Source organism: Oreochromis niloticus, linkage group LG5, assembly GCF_001858045.2.
Source record: "Oreochromis niloticus isolate F11D_XX linkage group LG5, O_niloticus_UMD_NMBU, whole genome shotgun sequence".
Lineage (NCBI taxonomy): Eukaryota > Metazoa > Chordata > Actinopteri > Cichliformes > Cichlidae > Oreochromis > Oreochromis niloticus.
The window spans coordinates 17,388,884-17,408,727 of NC_031970.2; the positions used below are offsets into that span (position 1 = coordinate 17,388,884).

General features: G+C 39.2%; 2 protein-coding genes across 5 annotated transcripts in view; one reads left to right on the forward strand and one right to left on the reverse strand.

Annotated features, from left to right (window-relative positions):
• The first annotated feature begins 1 nt into the window (after nt 1).
• abhd14b (abhydrolase domain containing 14B) lies at nt 2-5,190 on the forward strand. Its single transcript, XM_003448317.4, has 4 exons — nt 2-156; nt 1,609-1,823; nt 2,730-2,971; nt 4,642-5,190. The coding sequence occupies exons 2-4, from the start codon at nt 1,610-1,612 to the stop codon at nt 4,819-4,821; spliced, it is 636 nt and encodes a 211-aa protein (XP_003448365.1). The 5' UTR covers nt 2-156; nt 1,609; the 3' UTR covers nt 4,822-5,190.
• Nucleotides 4,739-19,844, reverse strand: part of cacna2d2a (calcium channel, voltage-dependent, alpha 2/delta subunit 2a) — a 171,163-nt gene continuing 156,057 nt past the window's right edge. For 3 of the 4 annotated variants that reach the window (XM_019359243.2, XM_005453490.4, XM_019359242.2), the window contains 15 exons: nt 19,101-19,198; nt 16,823-16,913; nt 16,663-16,725; nt 16,380-16,483; nt 16,178-16,276; nt 15,879-15,970; nt 15,744-15,791; nt 15,553-15,624; nt 15,309-15,461; nt 14,845-14,897; nt 13,774-13,829; nt 13,369-13,492; nt 12,957-13,066; nt 12,588-12,670; nt 4,739-10,380 (listed from right to left, as the gene is read on the reverse strand). In XM_019359243.2, coding sequence (XP_019214788.1) covers nt 10,258-10,380; nt 12,588-12,670; nt 12,957-13,066; nt 13,369-13,492; nt 13,774-13,829; nt 14,845-14,897; nt 15,309-15,461; nt 15,553-15,624; nt 15,744-15,791; nt 15,879-15,970; nt 16,178-16,276; nt 16,380-16,483; nt 16,663-16,725; nt 16,823-16,913; nt 19,101-19,198 — 1,369 coding nt within the window. In that variant the 3' untranslated portion in view covers nt 4,739-10,257. Of the gene's footprint in view, nt 10,381-12,587; nt 12,671-12,956; nt 13,067-13,368; nt 13,493-13,773; nt 13,830-14,844; nt 14,898-15,308; nt 15,462-15,552; nt 15,625-15,743; nt 15,792-15,878; nt 15,971-16,177; nt 16,277-16,379; nt 16,484-16,662; nt 16,726-16,822; nt 16,914-19,100; nt 19,199-19,844 lie in introns of those variants that run through there. The other variant, XR_002062227.2, reaches the window with a different exon arrangement.

Genomic DNA, 19,844 nt, shown 5'->3' on the forward strand with positions numbered 1-19,844 from the left:
CGCCACAAACGCTAGACGTCAGTAGGGCGATTTCCAAAGGTTTTTTCTCTTTCTGTTGTTTTCCGGGAGATAAACTGAAGCTGAACTGCAGCTGGTTCAAGAACCTGTCTGACCTTCTCTGTTTTGCACCTTTAATCATCGGGGATTCACAGTCGGGTAAGAAAAGGGAAGGAGGGGGTTGTTATTCTGTCGCCACGTGTGTTTTGAATGATGAGCAAAAAAGCACCTAGATAGGCGAGTTCGATGTAAAATAAAAATGATCTTATCTGGACTTTGATCCGACTTGTTTAACCTGTCAGCTGCGCACACACTTCTGTCTGCTGATTATACGTCCGTGGAATATCCGATTAAGTCCACGCTGATCTTTGAAAGCACGGGGATCGTGGACAAACTCACTGCAATAAAACGGTGGACTATAAGTACTTAGCGTGGAGCAGTAAACCTGCTATCGGACTTTCTGATTCACGGTCAATGGATTAAAAAGGGGTGGGGCGATGAGTAATTGGCGTTTGTTGCCACACTCAAACGGAAATGTAACATAACATATATAACATAACATGAAGAGGCAACATAACCACATTTGTAGGCATGTGATGCAGTTATAGGCAGTTATGTCTTTCATTTAATACATAATATATAAAATGTACATGTTATGAAGTGTTTAAAGTAAAAAATCAAAGTTTTTTAAAAAACATTGATTTTATAGTATTTCAAATTAGTTTTATTATATTTTCAGTTAAATAATCACCATATTTATTAACAGAGAGGGGAAAAATATTGCACTGCTGTGCAAAAGTCTTGGTCTTCTATATTTTGGTTGAAAAATGTGGGGAAAGGTGCAGCGATTTACTGAAACGTGTGAAAACATACAAAGAAATATAGGATATAAGCCAAAAACAGAGTTTGTACAATTCTAATTGGCCATACTAATATTTAGTATGACCACCTTTATTAATCAGCACAGCCTGCACTCTGTAAGTCAAGCTTTCTTGTAAAACAGTCTATTAATAGTTCTCCAGGCTTCTTTAATGACATTCAAAGCTTTTCTTTGGATGTCGGTCGGCTTTTGTTCTGTTCTCTCTCGATCGTGATGATCTCACACTGCTTCGATAATGTTGAAGTCTGAGCTCTGTGGAGACCAATTCATGACTGATAGTGTTATCAGATATGCTTTTACCAGACTGACAGTGTGTTTGGGATCATTATTGTGCTGAAAAATGTTACATAAAGTTACATGACGTTTATCTTTCTGTGCTTACACTTTGTAAGGAAAACAAAGCAAATGAAGTTACGTCATTGCATTTTATTTTTTTTTGCACTGTGTACACCTATTATGGTTGGGAATTTTATTTTTTAGCATCTCCACAAGAATTTCTCTCTCTCCAAAGAAATATGGTCCTCTCTTGGTGTGATCTTTAATTCTGTCCTCAGACACAGAGCCAGTTGTGCAGCCAAGAGAAGAGCTCCACAGAAACTGGCGGCATAGAAGATGGTTGAGTTTTCCACGTGAAGGAACTAATATTGTTAAAGAAAAGGAAAAATGGGAGGTATAACAGTGTGGAAAACCATGTGAAATAACTGCTTTCTCTTTCCTCTGTTGTTGTTCAGGATGGCAGCTGTTAAAATGACGGAGGGTACAGTGCAGGTGGAGAGCTGCAACGCGCCACTGTTCTACAGACAAAGCCAACCTGTGACAGGAGAAGCAAAAGTGTCGGTTCTGCTTCTTCACGGCATACGTTTCTCTTCAGAAAACTGGCTCAGCATCGGCACCCTGGAGACTCTGGCCAAAGCAGGTTGCCGTGCGGTCGCCATCGACCTGCCAGGTGCGTTTGTCAGGGAACAAACACCATCTCCTTCCGTCACTCGGCTTTTAACTGAAAAGTCAGCATGACCAATGAAGCGCAGCGAGGCAACAGGCTGCCACCGGCACATAAAGAGCTCCTAAAAGTCTCAGAGTCAAACTTTTGGCTCTTCGCTGTTTTGAATGCTCGCAAATATTAAATTGGGCTTGGACTATTGACAGGGCCACACAATTGGGTATTACTATGCTAACCCTTCCTAAAATGAAAAACACACATATTAATTAAATATCAGCTAACATATATGAGTTATAACTTGTTTTAATTTTTTGTTTGCAATTTATTCCTTAAAAATGTTATTTTTAAAATTTAAGTTTTTCAACAAAAAAAAATCACAGTGATGATGTAGAAGTCTCAGAAACAGTTTCTTGACTTTCTTATTGTTGTTTATATTATAAACTTTTTTTGAGAACTTTTTTTAAAGTATACCATTCTGGGTCCCCATAACACGAAATCAGCACAGCTAGCTGTGTCCTATCGTTTTCATATTTTCATAGGTGAAACTTTAAGTTTTTGCATTATATTTATGGAGATGTATTTGCAGTTGGCATCAGGACTTTGGCTTTGTTTGGAAAGTCTAATGTGCATTGGGGGTTCAAATTTGAAGGTTTTTAATGCACTGAAATCCCTCCATGAGTCATCGTTACAGCCAGTGTTCTGCTTGTTTTTAGAATCTGATATTTTTGACTCATGCTTTGACAGCCTCTGGTAATCATCTGGCAGGCAGTCTACAGTTTATATAGATCATTGAGGTGGCTAGGTGAAAAAGAAAATGTTTGCCTTGGGGCCAGTAATTAGGTTAATAAGTCACTGTCCATCAACAAACCTTGCTGCTCTCCTCCTCTTCTCATGCCTCCCCTCTGTCCACAGAACTTGGTCAGTCTAAATCAGCCAAAGCACCAGTGGCAGTGGGAACACCCGCCCCTGCAGGTTTCCTCAAAGAGGTGTGTGAGCAGCTGAATCTAACCTCAGTGGTGGTGATCAGCCCGTCCCTCAGCGGGATGTATTCCCTGCCCTTCCTCCTCGAGCACCAGGCTCTGGTGCGAGCCTACATCCCTGTCGCTCCCATCTGTACGGACAAATTCACAGCGGAGCAGTACCAGAGTGTAAAGGTAGAGTCTGTGTGTGAGGATATGCCTCTGCTTGATATTCCTTTGTAGGTTCCTCTCCTGCAAAAGTTTTTTTTTCCTCTTTTTTGGTATAGTATATGCACTGTCATTTCCTTTTTTAAAGGATAACTTGAGCAGCTGTGAATATCATCCAATTTCCCAACTCTTCTTTTTAAAAGAGAAAGTGACTTCACCTGCACAGATGCCACTGGCTTTCATCCAGCTCAGAAATTTCTTAATGGCAAATCAATTGTAGGCACATTAGCCTGAAAAGTGATTTGTCTAATTTACTTATTTAGAACAAGCACTTACCTTAACAAAATTTGCAATTGCCACACAGAAAATCAGGTTTTGTCAGGTCACTAGGTCGTCCCTGCTCACTTTTATATACAGTTTGAATGCAGAAGTTGTACATTCTTTATTATTTTAATCTGAACAATATTCTAAAGACTCAGCTCACACTTTAAAGTCTCAGCAATTATAATGCAGCAAGAAGATTGTCACAGTTTTTCTGTATAATGAGTGTTTTTTAGTTTTAAAGGATGTTTTGCAGAGAATACTTTCGGATATCACATTTAATCTTTTATTAAGTGTTTTAAAAGACACTGAGTTGGTTTTTATAAATAACAGTTAAACAGCTAACGGGGAATGTTAAGGGACCAAGCACAGGCAAACTGATCAAAAAGCAAGTTTTACTTTACAAGAAAAATACTAAAGATTTTAAGAAAAAAAAAAATCAGATAAATGAAATTTAGCCTTTAGAAGAGGTCAATTAAACAAAACACTAATCAAAACATAAGTGCTTAAGAAATTACAAAGAAGCTGGTCAACCCACAGTAGGGAGCAGAGCAAATCATTAAAAACCCAAAGGGTCTCTGCGCTCGATACAAAGAACCTGCCCTTTCTGTCCCTTTTGTGACAGGTTGTTACAGGCCTCTGTATTTGTAGCTCCACTTTCAGCAGTCTCTTAGCAAACGAAGAGAGATCGGAGCAGCAGAGTAACTCAAAAGATGGATAACAGAGTAGTAAATGCAACTTGCTGATGACAAAAAAGCATAAAACAAACATTTATTTATTTAACTAAAATAACTAAACCGGAGTAACTGCATTCATGTGTATTTCTGCAATGAGGGTTAGGAACTTTAATGCAGTGAAGATGTGGGAAACGATAAGGTCGTATTCACCAGTTCTTCAGGTTTTCTGATGAAGTAATCTGATCGATGTTTTGCACCAACTTTTTTCAAAAACTGCTACAAAAATAACTGCTTTTTATAGCCTTTTACTGGTAATGGAGTTTGTTCATATTGCTGTATTTTTTTTAATAAGATGAGAGATCTTAATGTCTCTTCTCAGGCTGGAAAAACTAAGACTGTAGTTTTTCTCACTTTTATTTACTTTAATAATTCTTATTGACTACTAGACACATAAATCTGTTACACCTAAAATCTTTTAGTCTTAGCTTTTCACAGGACCAGTTTTGATTTCCTTCTTTCCTTTTTTTTTTTTTTCAGCTTGAGGTGAAATTTAGGACATCTGCAAAATCCCTTTAGCTATGGGTTTGAATTTAAAAACAAACAAAAGAGAGACAGATTTTAAAATGTGAGAAAAAGAACAGCGGAAATCACTGTGCAAAAGGATCTTTTTGTCATTATGGTTGTGTTTTTTGTGTCCAGGTCCCATCGCTGATCGTTTACGGTGACCAGGACCATCAGCTCGGGGAGGTGTCGCTCCGTAACCTGAGCAATCTGGCCAATCACAAAGTGGTGGTGATGAAGGGAGCAGGCCACCCCTGTTACCTGGACGACCCAGACACTTGGCACAAAGCTCTTACAGACTTCCTTAACACGCTGTGAAGCTCTTTGCTGTGCATTAGCGGCGCGATCGCCAAGAATGCGGTCACGCATAAGCAAACACATTAATCACTCGTGAAGAATTGAACTCACGTATTCCCAATGCTTAACCTGATTTGTATGTTTTGGTAACGTCTGCAAATCGGGCCTTTTCTAATGATGACAGCAGATGAACTTTTCCTTAAAAGGTTTAAGCCTGAAGCTTTTTGAGAAATATTGTTTCTTAAATGAGAAAACCTGATGTCAGTCTTGAATCTGTACACTAAACACAAAGCTCAAGTCTGCAGCCGACTACTGAACCCAGGCGTGTAGGATAACGACACGTGGATCTCCCAGATCACTGAACAGCGTCCATTATTTCCACTCTGGAAACTTTTCCTGTTTCGTTGTCGTAAAATATTTAGTTTGAGTAATTTTGGTTTAATTTAGGTGACTGAAGCTACAGTTCACTAACATCATATAAAATGACCATGGTTGTTTTAGTGTTTGTTGCGTGCACACAAAACTGTAAGAGTCTTCCAACGGGCACCTGGTCAAGGCTGCGAAGCAGTTGGAAACACTTTGAGAAGCATTTCTACAAATGGGCAAGATAGAAATGTGTCAAACATGTGCCGCTTTTATGTCACAGTGTTTCTGTCCTAATGCAGTTTATCTGACTTTGCAGTAATCATTACAGAACTGCCTGAAAACAGCACAAACGATGCCTTAAATCTGCCAAAGGCCATTTTTCTGTGTAACTGAACCCAAGTTTTAATAAAAGAATGACACTTTAGTGTTTACGTACAGTACTTTATGCCTCAGACACTGAAACTCTGTAATTATGAAGCAATCAGAAGGGAGCATGTTAAGAACATGGAAATGTTTGTGATGTGTCTAAATGGCACAAACAGAATAATAAAGTTCAAAGAGAGCAGGCTGCAGGTCACTTTCATGTCTCTGCACCATGTTACGTTAGCCAAATGCTACCTGCTATAAATTAAACTCACACACACACCAGGGTTTTATTGATCGTCTCATCCCAGTGTTAGAAGTGAATATTTTTAATGAAACATCATTATGATTATTATATATTTGCTTGATTCTGGACAGACTGTGTGTTTTCTATTTAACTGAGGAGTTAAAGTAGGTAACGCCAAACTGATTTTACATCACGGGCCACAGACAGCTTCGACTTCAAGTGGGTCAGCCCAGTGAAAGTACATGAGAAACATGTAAAATTACAGAAAAAGTTCTGGTAGTTCATTAACCAGCTTGCCCTGTAATTATAAAATGTTAATTCACAGAAAATGTTTTTTCTTTTTTAACTGTTTCTATTGGTAGATTGTGGAAAAGCGGGAACTTTTCTGTCATTTAATTGTTTATCTATTACTTAATGACTTTAAAATAGTATGAATAGCAATGTGGTGGTGTCTTTATCAAGAGGAAAATCTGTAAAACCTACACAAAAACAGTTAAAAATCTACGCACTCTATCACATTTTCCAGCCAGATTGGAATTTTTACCGGGGAATTTTTCCACCCCCCCCAAAACAAAACACCACACAATAAAATGAAGTGAAAAATATGAACATTATTTAATAACTGATTCTCTGTAATAAACAATTTGAAAATATTTTACAAGGAGTCACAGACACAATATTTTACAAATTTTGCCCTCTTCTTTTTTGTTTTCTTCTTCTTTTTTTTAAGCTTCATCTGTACAAAAGAATGGAGCGACGACATGGACTAGTGCCCAGAAAAGAAGGAGCTAAATCTTCCACACATACAAACATTCACACTCACACACGTACGAGGAAAAAAAGAAAAACAAAAAAAAAGAGAAAACATTTTGACATCAGATCTCAAACTTATCAACAGTGCTGTATTCCTATATTTTTTTTAAACTTCACTGAAAGTTTGACTGAATTTACTCTTTTTTTTCTCTCTAAATTGTTGCTGTTATTTTTTTCACACACGTGTCAAACATGGTCACATAGCACCAGACTACAGACTACAGAATCACATACACACGTGTCTTTCCCACATAGACGCACCAACACAAAGGGTTGCAGCGAGGGTCGGTGGAGGGGAAGGGAGACGCTTTGTGAAAACCCGCATTAATCTACTGTAGGGTGATGTTTTAAAGCTGACCCCTCCCTCTCGTCCCCCAAGCTGGTCCAATTATCTATTTATGTTCCCTTTTTTTTGGCAAAATTAAATTTGTCAAACCACAGAAATCAGACGTGTGTGTACCTTCGGAAGCTATTTTCCATCAGGATGCACACACAGACGTCACTAGATGTCTCTCCCACGACCTTCTGTTTACTGGGCTCGTGATGCTCTGTGGAGACCCACTCCCTGAGCTTGCCTCTGACATCCCGTCCGCTCACGAAAAAAATAAATAAAATAAAATAAAAACACCTGGAAGGTGACGTCCTTGGCTTACTTCTTCCTGGTGTTTGACATCTCCCAGCGGGGGATGAGTCAGTGTCATTACATGGTTGCTTATAGGTGTGTGTGCATAATGTCTGAGTGCAGGTGCACAGAGTGTATTTAGTTTGGGAGTGAGATTGTGTGCGCACACAGTCAGGAAAAAGAGTAAGTTGCAGGGGGTACATTTCCACAGGCACGTGTAGCGTTCATTTACAGACAGTGGAAATAGAGAAATACAGACAGAATAGTGGCACAGGACAGAGACAAACAGATGGCAGAAAAGTGAAACTGCATCCAGCATCAGATAGTAACGGGCCACGTTGGAAATGCTCATTCGGATTTTCATTGTCTTTAACAGTATGAATTTTGTTTTCCCTCTGATTTGTCCAGAGCTGAGCTGCAGTTACTGTGCCAGCAACATTTGTCACATCAAATAGTACCTACGACTGTACAGAGTGTCTAGTTAAGCTTCAAACTGTCGAGTGAATCATCCCACCTGAGCAATACTACGGCAAGTCTTGGGTGGGGTGTGAACATCGAAGGTCAGAGGCTTTTTTTTTCTTTTTCTTTTTTTTTTTTTTAATTTTAAAAACTTCCACCCACTTTCAAGCATTTAATCAAACAGGCATCGATCGATAACTAATCATTCCGAGACGTAAAAATATAAAATTAGAGCTCACTATATTTACTGCATAACACCAAGAAAAAAAAAGCCCAGGGGAGTGAAATATTTCAGGATCGATTTGTGTGTGAGAAAGAGGGTTACGTGGGGGTATCGGAGCTCCATACGTGTAACACTAAGGCATTTAGCGAGGTTTTGAAACAGAAAACACTGATGAACTACACATTCTTTCTGCCTCCTCTGCCCCCGTATATTAATATTTAAGCAGTCAACATGGATCTCCTTTTGTTTTCATAAAATCACCCCCTTTTTCTCCACAGCAACACTGGATTTTTTTTTGTCTGTCGCAACACGCCGAGGAAACAGTTACACGAGCACAACTGCCATCCCCCGAGCACTCCACGACTCATTTAAAAAGACATTCCCTTTGAGGGTTTTTAAACTAACGCGCATACATCCACACACAAACACATACGATTCAGGCAGAACTATAGCAGTCAGGTGGCCCTAAAAGAAAGGAAAAGAAAACAACACAAAAAAAGCTCTATGGCCAGTTAAGTCGCTGTATACTGATAGTGTAGCTCTATACATGGCTTTGTAAAGGAACGGTATAGTAACTCCATATGATGACAGTCAGGTGGCATTGGAGGAGTACAGCAACAACAGCCAAGAGGGGAAAATACATTAAGCCGAGCCAGTCAGTTCGATGGCTCTGTGTAAAGCTATTTCTTTAGCCAACAGATTCAGTCTTAGGCTCCTGTAGTGTCCAAAGCCTCGGCTGCTTTATAAAGGTACTATACAGTAGCTCTACTCTTATACAGCCGATGCGTTCCAAAACAAAGTGCATCAAGGCACTATGAAACAGAGCGGCTCCTAAACATGGGAGTCTAAAATGACTTTTCACACATGATCAAATGACGAACTGCGATGGATTACAACCACACTACTTACTGCACATGATCACCATATTTAGTGGCCTCTTCTGCACTTTTGTTGGAAATGTTGATAAGCCCCTATCCCCCAGCAGCGAATGGTTTTGAAGTTTGAACAGCATCAGTCAAAGGTAATACAAGCACACACCAAAAGAAAAATGATTAGCACCCCCCACCCAAGCACAGACAAGGAAGAAAGGAAGGGGAAAAAAAACTGGAACTACTATGGCGGGGAGATGTGAGTGTGTTTGCTGTGTGACAAAAGTAAAGCACGAATACAAATCGCGGTTAGGAGCGTTAGTCGAGGTTGTTGGAGAAGCCTCATGAGGAGTGGCAGAGGTGAGCTTTTTCATCAGAGGGTGCAGAGATTTTTTTTTTTCCCCTTTAAACATCAGTCCAAACCCGAGGTCAGCGTGGTGGATTAATCGTAAAGGAGAATACTACACAACAAGTTCCTGCAGCAACCGAACACTGATTCATATTTTACAATAAAAGCCAGATAGCACTAACCTCAAATAGTAAGTATGAGGAAAAATACTTCAAGAAAATGAGATTACCAACGTGTAATTACATTAATCCCCAGTGGATGTCTTTTAAAAGCATTAATCTGTAATTATGAGTCAGCATTCAGCTGCCGAGTGTCTCCTCTTCCTCTCGAGCTTTATCCTAAATCTAAATCCATTTCCTCTTCGTGTTTTGGCTATAAAAATAAGACCACACGAAAGTATATCTCATTTTGGCAAGTAGATATAGCGCATAAACTAATTCATGTCTTTTTAACACTTAACTTCCTTTTCATGTTAAAACCTAAATATACTGTATGTTTAGAATACTCATCACTTCAGCAGTTTATACGTGACATTTTGTATACTTAACAGTTCTTTTATTTTTCTGCTATTTTTCTTCTATGGTGGCTATTACTGGCTGAATGGTCCACAGCCTCTTACAAGAGGCAAATGACAGAGCGATGAGACTCTGAGATGGAGGAAAGGAGGAGGAGGAGGAGTCCTGCTGTCCCTCTGACAGACAGAGGTGAAGGTGGACACGCAACCTCATTTCTCCAGTCTGTGGTGGGAGGTCTGTGACGAGGAGATCGGCCTGTCCTTTTCACCCTCCCTTGTCTGGATGGAGAAGGTGGTGGGATGGTTGTAGGCTTGACGGGGTGGTTGGGTGGCTTGAGATCTCTTTTCTGACATTGCCTCTGATGATCCAAGTGGTCCAGCACCACCCTAGCTCATCTTGCAGATGAAGGTGAGGACGCAAATGTCTCTCTGTTTTCACAAAGCAACACAGACCAAAGCAAGCTGGGTAGCGCAGCGCTCAGGGCTTCCAACTCGCCGTGATGGGAAGTCCCATAATTACCTATGACTATACCAAGGGGGAGGGCGAAGGGGCTAGGAGGTGGATGCGGGGGGCTTAGGATGGGATAGAAGCTAAGGAGGGTGAAAAGGAGGATAAGTGCAGGAAAATGAAATTAATGTAGTAGGGAGAGAACGTGAGGACTGACAGCTGGATAAAGCAGAAGCAGCTGAATGAGCAGTAAAGTGTAGAGGGACGGGCGGAAGGAGTGACCTCGCCCGCAGTCCGACGTGTTCTCCTGCAAAACCACAGAAATGAAGCTGGAGTTATAAACCGAGTTTATATGAAAGTTCTTCCTTGGTATCTTACCATCAAATAAACACTTACATTCAATAATCCCTATCTGGTAACACTTTTAACTTAACTTCTACCTGCATCGATCTCTATATTGCCAACAGAGTCTGAACAAAGTAATTTTCATTCAGTGGTGTGAAAATGTAATTGCCCCCTTCCTGAGTTCTTAGTGTTGTTGAAGTGTTTTTGTATTTGCCACAGTTCATCAAACAAATTTTTGTATTACACAAAAACAATTTTATTAAATGAAGATTTGATTTATTAAGAGATAAAGGCTGTCCATACCTACCTCGCCTGATGTGAAAAAGTAATTTCCTCCCTAAACCTAATAACTGGTTGTGCCACCTTTGGCAGCAAGAACTGCAATCGAGCGTTTGCGGTAACTGACAATGAGCCTTTCATATTGCTGTGGAAGAATTTTGTCTTGCTCTTCTTTGCAGAATTGTTGTAATTCAATCACTTTGGAGGGTTTTGAGCAGAGGTGGACTTGCTGCTGTATTTCTAATCATTACCCTGCTGCATAACCCACGTGTGTTTTAACTTCAGGGCATGAACAGATGGCCAGACATTCTCCTTCAACATGGTTTCACCGATTATGACAAGTCGTCCTGAAGCATCAAAATGGCCCCAGATCAACACACTACCACCACCATGTTTGACTGTTGGTCAAACATGGTGGTGGTAGTGTCATAAAATGCTGTGTTAGTTTAATGACAAATATAACAGGATTCTAAAAAGTTCAGGCTTTGTCTTGTCAGTCCACACAATATTTTCCCAAAAGTCTCGGGGGATCATCGAGATGTTTATTGGCAAACGTGAGATGAGCCCAGTCTCTTTCCAATTGTTGAATCATGAACTCTGACCTTAACTGAGATAATTGAGGCCTGCAGTTCTTTACATGTTGTTCTGGGTTCTTTTGTGAACTCCTGGATGAGTCATCAAAGTACACTTGGAGTAATTTTGGTAGGGTGGCCACTCCTGGGAAGGGTGTGTGTGTGTGTGTGTGTGTGTGTGTGTGTGTGTGCGCACGAATGCGTGTGGAATGAAAAAATCATTTAAAAACAGCATTTTATATTTACTCGGGTTAACTTTGTCTAATATTAAAATTTGTCTGATGATCTGAAACATGCAAGCGTGACAAATATACTAAACACTAAAAAGCCCAACATTACTATATTTTTTAATATAACTGTATAAATATGTATATTAAATATATAACATGTATCAAGCTAAATCTGCCAAATATATAGTGTATGCTTCAATTTAATAAACAGTGTGTAAAAAATGAAAACAGAGTGCAAATCTTCTTCAAATTTCTCCACAAACTAAATAACGGACCTTTCCGATTTTTTTTAATTTTTTTTTGCCAGTCAACTTTAAAATCTTTAGCCCCACCTTTAAAAAAAAGTACTGAAATCGGCTAGGATCTCAGTGAAATCTTGAGGTCATGACAGTTCTGGGACTGAAAAAAATAATCAGATAACTAACTTACAAAGTCTTAGACTCGGTTGGCACTTTTGTGTAATTTTCAGTCATCTCATGAAAAAACCTGCAACGTCACTGTAATGTTTGTCTGTTAATGTCAGATGTAAATCTTTAAAAGTGTACACACAATTTTTGTTAGTTTTGCCTCACTACACTTAATGCAACAAATTTCACAAAATCCCTTGAATTAAAGCTAGAAGGCTGCACTTCAATCGCATCTTGATTGTTTGATTTTTGAAATCCACTGCTGTGGTGTACAGAGGCAAATCTACAAAAACTGGGTCTTTATCCAGCAAATAATGGACCTAACGGCATATAATTTCCAAGTCAATACTTGATCTCAGAATAGAAATAGGATATTTTTTAGTGTTACATAATGAAGCAACTGTTAAGTACATGAAAAAAAGAAAGAGACATGGAATCTGCATTAGAAAATCAGTCTCTTAACACAGAGAATGCTCAAAACCCCAATATCAGCTGGAGCCAAGTGAACATAGCGATAGGATTTTGGATATTGATCTTAAAAAAAATTAACTATGCTCTGGTGACAAATTTTAAACATAGTATATTTAACTAACAAGCACCAAGATTCAATGCTAAATAATGTTCTTGTTTTTCTTCAGAATAAGGGGGATATTCATGTGTTGTGTTATCTGAAAATCTTACAGCGATGTTACTGTCGAAGCAGGTGGAGGGTCCTTTTCGATAGCGCGCCTCAGGCGTTTCTTTACATGGATCCTCCTCCTTGACTGAAAATTGACTCCATTAAGGAAAATTAAACTCCTTTGAATTTCTTTCTCTTTCTTCTGTGCAATTTTTCATTATCCGCCTGAGCACCAATTCCTCATGCAGCCCTACACATGTAAATGACTGGCTATAATTCATGCCATCAATCTTAAAAATAACCTTAAAATGAATGTGAAACGTTCGCGTTTCCACAGGTATGGTGATGAGGAGAGAAAACCTACAGATGACAGAGTGTTTCTTCTCCTGTGCCAGCTGGTGTACAATGTGAAGAGAAAAAAAAAAGGATACACTCCTTCTCCTCCTGGGATAGCTTCTCTATCTCGCAGGTGTTGCATGGCATCTTTTCTGCTACCACAAACAGCAAGTTGGTGTTGTTTATCCTCTTGGCATGAATCAGCCTGCAGAGAGAGACAGCTCTGTCAACAACCCCCCTCTGCTCGCTTACATCACAGACTCATTTGCTAATGGATGAGCGAGATTCATGAGACAGTCTTATAAGGCTCATTTAGCCAATGATACGACAATTTCATTAGAGCTGATATGGGTTAATCATCAGCAGAGTTTATTAACTCCAACAGAAAGATGAATCTGTCTCACTAACTGCGTCGCTGTCACACCGCGATTCTTCATGCTACTTGTCTAAGCATATGCATGTCTGATTATGTGTGAGTGTTAAGAGTACTATGTCACGCATACAGACCTGGAGCAGTTGCCACAGTCCTGCAGTATGTTGTAGGAACTGCTGAGATTACTAAAGAAGTACTGGGTCTGGATCATTACACAGCTTCTCTCTTTAGAGTCGATTCCTTCGGCATCCACCTCATCTGCAAAAAAAACCCCAAACAAACAAAAAAAAGCACAGGAAATGATTATCTCTTTAACTCATTTCTCAGATCTGATTTTCAGCTCAATGCCCAAGGATGTATGTCATGTGTAATTTTTTCACTATATTTGGACTTAAGGTTTATTTGCTGTTGACTTAAAGCTCCAAATAGATTTGATCAAAATCTACTTTTAGCACTTTTAAACCTTTTTCCAATATCGTATAAAAATCGTATCATATAAAACATCAATACAAAATGTTACATCCTGTTTTTTCACCCACCTGTGACAAACCAACTGTGGTATGCCAGTCCATATATGAACTGTTGGAATAAGGACCTGAGGAGACAGGATTTGTTTTTAATTCAACTTGTGGACAAAAAAACGGCTGCAATTTTGCATTTAATATAACATTGTGCAATGATTAAAATCATGAGTCAAAGCTTTTTTGTTAGCAGGACTACTGCACATGCAGCAGTCCAGGTAATGAGCATGGCACGCCATAAAATTTTACCAAACGAGTCACAATTACCTGACCACAGAAATAACTATGAAAATGATGGCAGTGCAATACAGGACAGTATAAAATGTGATTGAAATGCAGACTTTCAGCTTTAATTCAAGTAATTTAACAAAAATATGTGCAGTAACTGTTCAGGTATTATACACATTGTTTTACATAGTCTCCCATTTTGAGAGGCATAAACTAACATAATTTTAAATATAAGGACTATTTTAAATTCAGTCATTCAGGTTATTTTTAAGTGTGTGAAAAATACGCTCTGTTGGGCTGAGATCATTGAAGAATATACCATTTCTTTCCTGGAGAAATTCTTGTTTCTGCACTATGCTTCGGGTCATTATCCATTTTCACCCCACAGCGCTGTCTGATAAGTTGTGTGAATCTGAGATTGAGAGTGTAGCCGTGTACACGTCACAGCTCATCCTGCTGCTTTAGCAGCCACAACATCATGAAACACTACTAGCCCAGTTCCAGTGGCCGCCAAATATGTTCATGCCATAATACTGCCTTCACCATGTTTGACAGATGATGTGGCATGCTTTGTTTCCAAGATGAATCCAAGTTAATGTTTGTTTCATCTGTCCAACTCATGGTCTTTGGGTATTTAAAATAACAGTGAAGAGACGTAAAATATAAATTCAACACTTTGAATTAAATCCAAATATTATGTGAGCAGCGTTCACCTGGCCCGACTTTTTTCTTTTTTTTTTTTTTGGATTAACAAATTATGAACCTTAATCTATGAAATAATGCTGGCTAATAACAACAAATATTATCAGTTTGTAATACGTAAAACACTTGCTGTATGTTACTATACACTAATAATCCTACCATGCAGCAGCTGATGTCCACCAAGCCAGGTTGGCAAAATCTGCAATAGTGGGCTACAGATACAGAGGGAAATAAAAAGTAAAATCAATATTTAAGTTCAAACACACACCCATTAGGCTACATTCAGGCTGCTTTTGGAATCAAACTATTCCTGCCATTGACGCCATATCCACTCACACCTGTATGGAGAAAGTCTATAAAGTAAATAGAACCTTTTTTTCTTATCTGCCTCCACTTTAATATAAAAGTGATATCTTTCACTAGTTCACCCTGGAATCTGATATTAGTCCAATTAAACAAAAAATAATTCAGTAAGTCAGTAGCTGATCTGATTTTTGCACACAGACTTGCAGTGTGAATGCAGCTTTAGTTTCCCCGTATGTCCATGCATTGATTAAACTCGTTTCTTCTACTCTGCCTCCTTCATTTCATTCACGGTATCTCTCTTTCAAGTGTTATCTTACCACGAACACTCCTCTGGGTGCAGCTCCGGCTTCGCTGTTGGGCATCCGTTCACAAACAGACTGGTAATCAAATGATTGTTTGCTGTTGTAGAAAGAATTGTTGTAGAGCGCGTACATCAAGTAGGGGTCAACATCACTGAAGAACATGCCCACCTGTGGGGGTAAAAAACACGAGGCCAAGCTCAATGTAAAGCTAAGAGCGAGGCTACGATCGGCGGAAGAATGAATTCTTTATTAATAAAACCTTGTTCCAGTCGTCCTTCTGATTGGACATGATTAGGAATCCGCCATCATCTATTAAATAACACAGCAGATCCTGCGGACAGACACAGAAATGCACTGCTAACTGGAAGTACAGAGATAAGCTGGGGAGTGCTCAGATTCAGAAGGTCCAGTTAAACTCGGGAGGATGTTAAAATTTGCATCAATCCTTACATCACTGTTGGCTTCACAGTCCATTTCACAGCCCCTGTTTGGTCCACACTGTCACAGACAAGGAAAAAAACAGTGTTAGCCAAATAAAAACAGATTTATATATTACGTATATTATATTGATCATATATATTTTACCGTATTTGAGCCTTGTCGGCTGTCTGTATGGTTGCTGGCAAGAATCTTAAACTTATCCGTCCAGGCTTCGAGGTCTAGCTTCACTCCGACAACTGAGAAAGCGACAAAGAAAGTTTAAAAGCGCACAGAAGAAAACGACAGGTGTGTAAAAAGAATAAATATATGCAGGGCAGAGACATGCCAACACAAAGTGACAAAATAACAAACTCAGACGTGTAATTATCTCGCTCTGAAAGCTTTTCTTTAACATCTATCATTATATCACAACAATTTGTTTCCTCTTTCAGAAGACTACCCACCTGCAGGTTTGATGGTCTTCCCTCCTATTGTCATCTCCAAAGCTGTGCTGACCAGAATACCTATGGTGTCATTTTCTGGGTTCAGCAGCTCGTCCCTGGCTACAAAAAAAACAGGAAAACGAGCCAAGAGAGAGGTTAGAAACAAACAGCCTTTTCTATTAGGAGGCGAGTTATATAACTCAAGACTAAGAGCATCATTCACCTGTTCGATAAGGCGCTCGGAAGATGTAACCCTTGTTGTCGAGGCTGCGGCGGTAATAGGTGGCATTAAACGGCTCAGGGTCTTCCTCCCAGGTTTCTGCAGCCCTAAGGTTTAAAACGAGAGATACCAGAGCTGTAATTGTCTCATGTATAAGCTGCCTGCTTTACCTATCCCACATGTATTAACAGCATACCACTTCAAAAGAGAACAAAGAGAAAAATGTATCAGAACTACAAAGCAGCTGGAGTCCAGACACACGCGCCTTGATGATGAGTGCACTTACTTGTTTGGAAACACTCTTGTTATACCTCCATCTGTTGCAGCAAACACAGCCAGGAAGCCGTATCTAAATGTCAGGTGGAAGCAAAGACAGAAAGGGGCTTCAAATCAATATCCAAAAATCTTAAAATGTACTTCCCTCACTACTGGCTGGTCACACTCACGTGTTCAGATCTTTATTCTTCCACACTTTCTCGACCAACTGTCTGATGATGCCCGTGTCCAGAATGAGGTTGTGAAGGAGCAAATTGTCACCTAGCGTGATAAGAGAGATTAGAGAGTTTAATCCACATTAGGGGTGCTGCCATATAGTAGCTGATGATAGTCGTTAAATTCAAAAAATGAAATATAGAGATTGTGTTAACACCATGGTAGCAATCCAGGGCTGGTAACTGTCTGATTGACAGTGATGGTGTTTGAGGCGACACCGCATTAATAGCAGATGTCAGGTTTTCTGGATCTTTAGTTCAGCAGTTCTTCTACATTCAAAACCCGATGAAAAACCCGATGAAAAACCAGATTAAAAGGTGTATTAAATGGTTCTTGAAAAGATCTGCCTCAACACAAAAAAACAAAACAAAAAAAGCCCCCAATTTGGGAACATTTGACAGCTGCACTGAGGCGACACATGGTCTATATCAGATGCCCAATGTGGAATGTGTGGACCAAATCCCGATTTTAACTCTTTACTCCTTGTAAGGCTACTAGGACTAATCTTTGAAGCTCTTTTCTGAACTGAGTGGTTTGTGTCATATTTCAGACCTGCCTATAGAAAAAAAGACTGGGTTTGCATCAGACGTTAGTGGTCTCTGCCTATGCAACTACCCTAGGAAAACTCCCTGTTTATATTGCTACAGATACTCAGAACTAAACCATGCGTTGAGACTGCATGGTTATTTTGCCCCACATCACACATGGTATGGAACCATGATAGATCATGTATATAATTTTGCTAATTTGCTAATTTTTACTATTTTAATGGGACAAAGCTGTAGAAACATCTGATGTAAAATCTGTGCACACCTGGATGGGCGACAGGTTATAAATACAGTTTAACTCCTGCACACTGTCTCGCTTACTGCTGATATATTTGTTAAATTACAACGTTTCGGTCCATTTGAGCTTCGTCGTTTATGTAAGTAACATCTCATCATCCTCACATATACACACAGAGTAAATGGCCCATTCATTCCAGCGTCCAGTCCTAATGAACACCCTGGTCAGTTCATAATGAAAACAAGATAATCAAGGTGACAATGTTAATCTCCAGTGATGTTCAAAATGAGTTCAAAAGGCTTCGTATCTAAAGCAAAATAAACACACTTAATTACAAAAAATAATGACTTTATCAATCACGTTTCTCAGGAAGCACTCTGAGAGCGGAAACCAGATAAGGGTTAAAATCAGATACGGGTAGCATGACATTTGCTTACTTCGATTACACAAACATTATGTATGAGTAGGTAATGGATAATAGGCACAACTGGGCAGCGCATTCTCTTTCTCCTTACAACACTTGCAGCACATTTTGTGGTACATTTGAAAGGAAGGCAGGTCAGAGTGAGGTCAGAGGTCAAACATAAGATGATTTGGATGCAAACTGAAATGTGATATATAATTCCCTATTTGCCTATATGCCGTCAATACAAACAACCACAGGAAGAAACAAATATTTAAATAGCTCTATATATTGTTATTATCACTTTGGCCTTTTTGACCTTGAACACCAGGTCAAAGATCAAATGTGACATATTTTTAATTGTGGTACTTTTTATATGTCGATAATGGACACCACACCTGTAAGAAAGCTTTCGGTCAAAAAATCATTAAGTCGACTTTGAAGACTTTAGTGGATGTAAACAGAATTATACTGGATTTTTAACGTGCCCGCACTCTACACCGCTACAAACTTCTATCAGAATTAATTCAAAACTTTTCCGGCCGTCGTGTTTACAGACACAAACACTGCCAAAATCACAACCTCCTTGGCAAACAAAACAAAACAACCTAACAATTTTCTTAAACTACCGAGCTGCTGTGGTTATTACTAAATATTTCTCACCGAAAGCTCAATACTGCATTTGTTACGTACTATTTACGGCTGTGAATTAATACACATTTTCATTATTGGAGGATTTGTGACAGCAGGATAATGCATGTGGGATTATCTCGAAATAAACTGTGCTCGTCACAAGAAAGAAACATGTCATCAGGTGCAGAAGTGAGGCTTGCTGATGCTTTTTAACTGTATCTAGGCAACAGGCAATAGGTTACATCAGATTCTGGCTACAAAGAAAATACCTGTTAGTTGGATCACTGCTGTTTATTTTGCCTTTTTATGGGATATGTTTTTAGAATATCACTAGACGAGCTCGTGGTGAATTATTTAATGTAGAACAAACTGCGACTTTACTGTGTGGGTGAAAAGAAAATGAAACTCACATTGTTTGGAGTCTGGTGTCACCTTCTCCATTAGAGCAATGAAGTTGAGCAGGAACTCAGTGTTGTTGTTGGCCAGTTCCAGATCATTGCAGTACTCCCTGAGGAGCAGACGCAGTGTTTTAATTCAAAGAAAAGGCAAAAATAGAGCTCGTTACTCTTATTCTGCCTCACTTGCTCCTCACAGATGGACACACAATGGAGATGGAAGATGCACGATCCCATACACACATTACTTGATGCTATTGTGTGCCTCATGTGCATGGCAAAGCTTCAGTGTGCTATAGTGGTGTCAGTCAAAACAAAACGTGGACTTGTACTGCAATACAGAGCATATTATAGGCTGTATGCACATGCAGATGATATTTTTTTGCCCAATAGCTTCACTAATCCTTACAATACATTGTGCAAATGCATTAATAATGCTTAATTTGTGTAAAACATGCAGCACCACAGTAGCAGCAGGCAAGAAGGGTTGATGTGTCTTCAGTGATCTCGTGTAATGAGTGTAACTTGGGGAATATAATTTATGAATAAAATATGAAAAGAAATCAAAACCAGATGAATTTTATTCCTCATAAATATAATTTCTGTCAAAGGAACGTTTAACTATGAGTAAACACACCACTCAAAATGTAAAATCAAACCATACAAGAAAATTTGAAATACGAGGTGGAACGAAAACAGGATGCAAAAACTGGATGCAAAGACGGCACCGAAAACCGATGACCATTAACGACAGGCAGC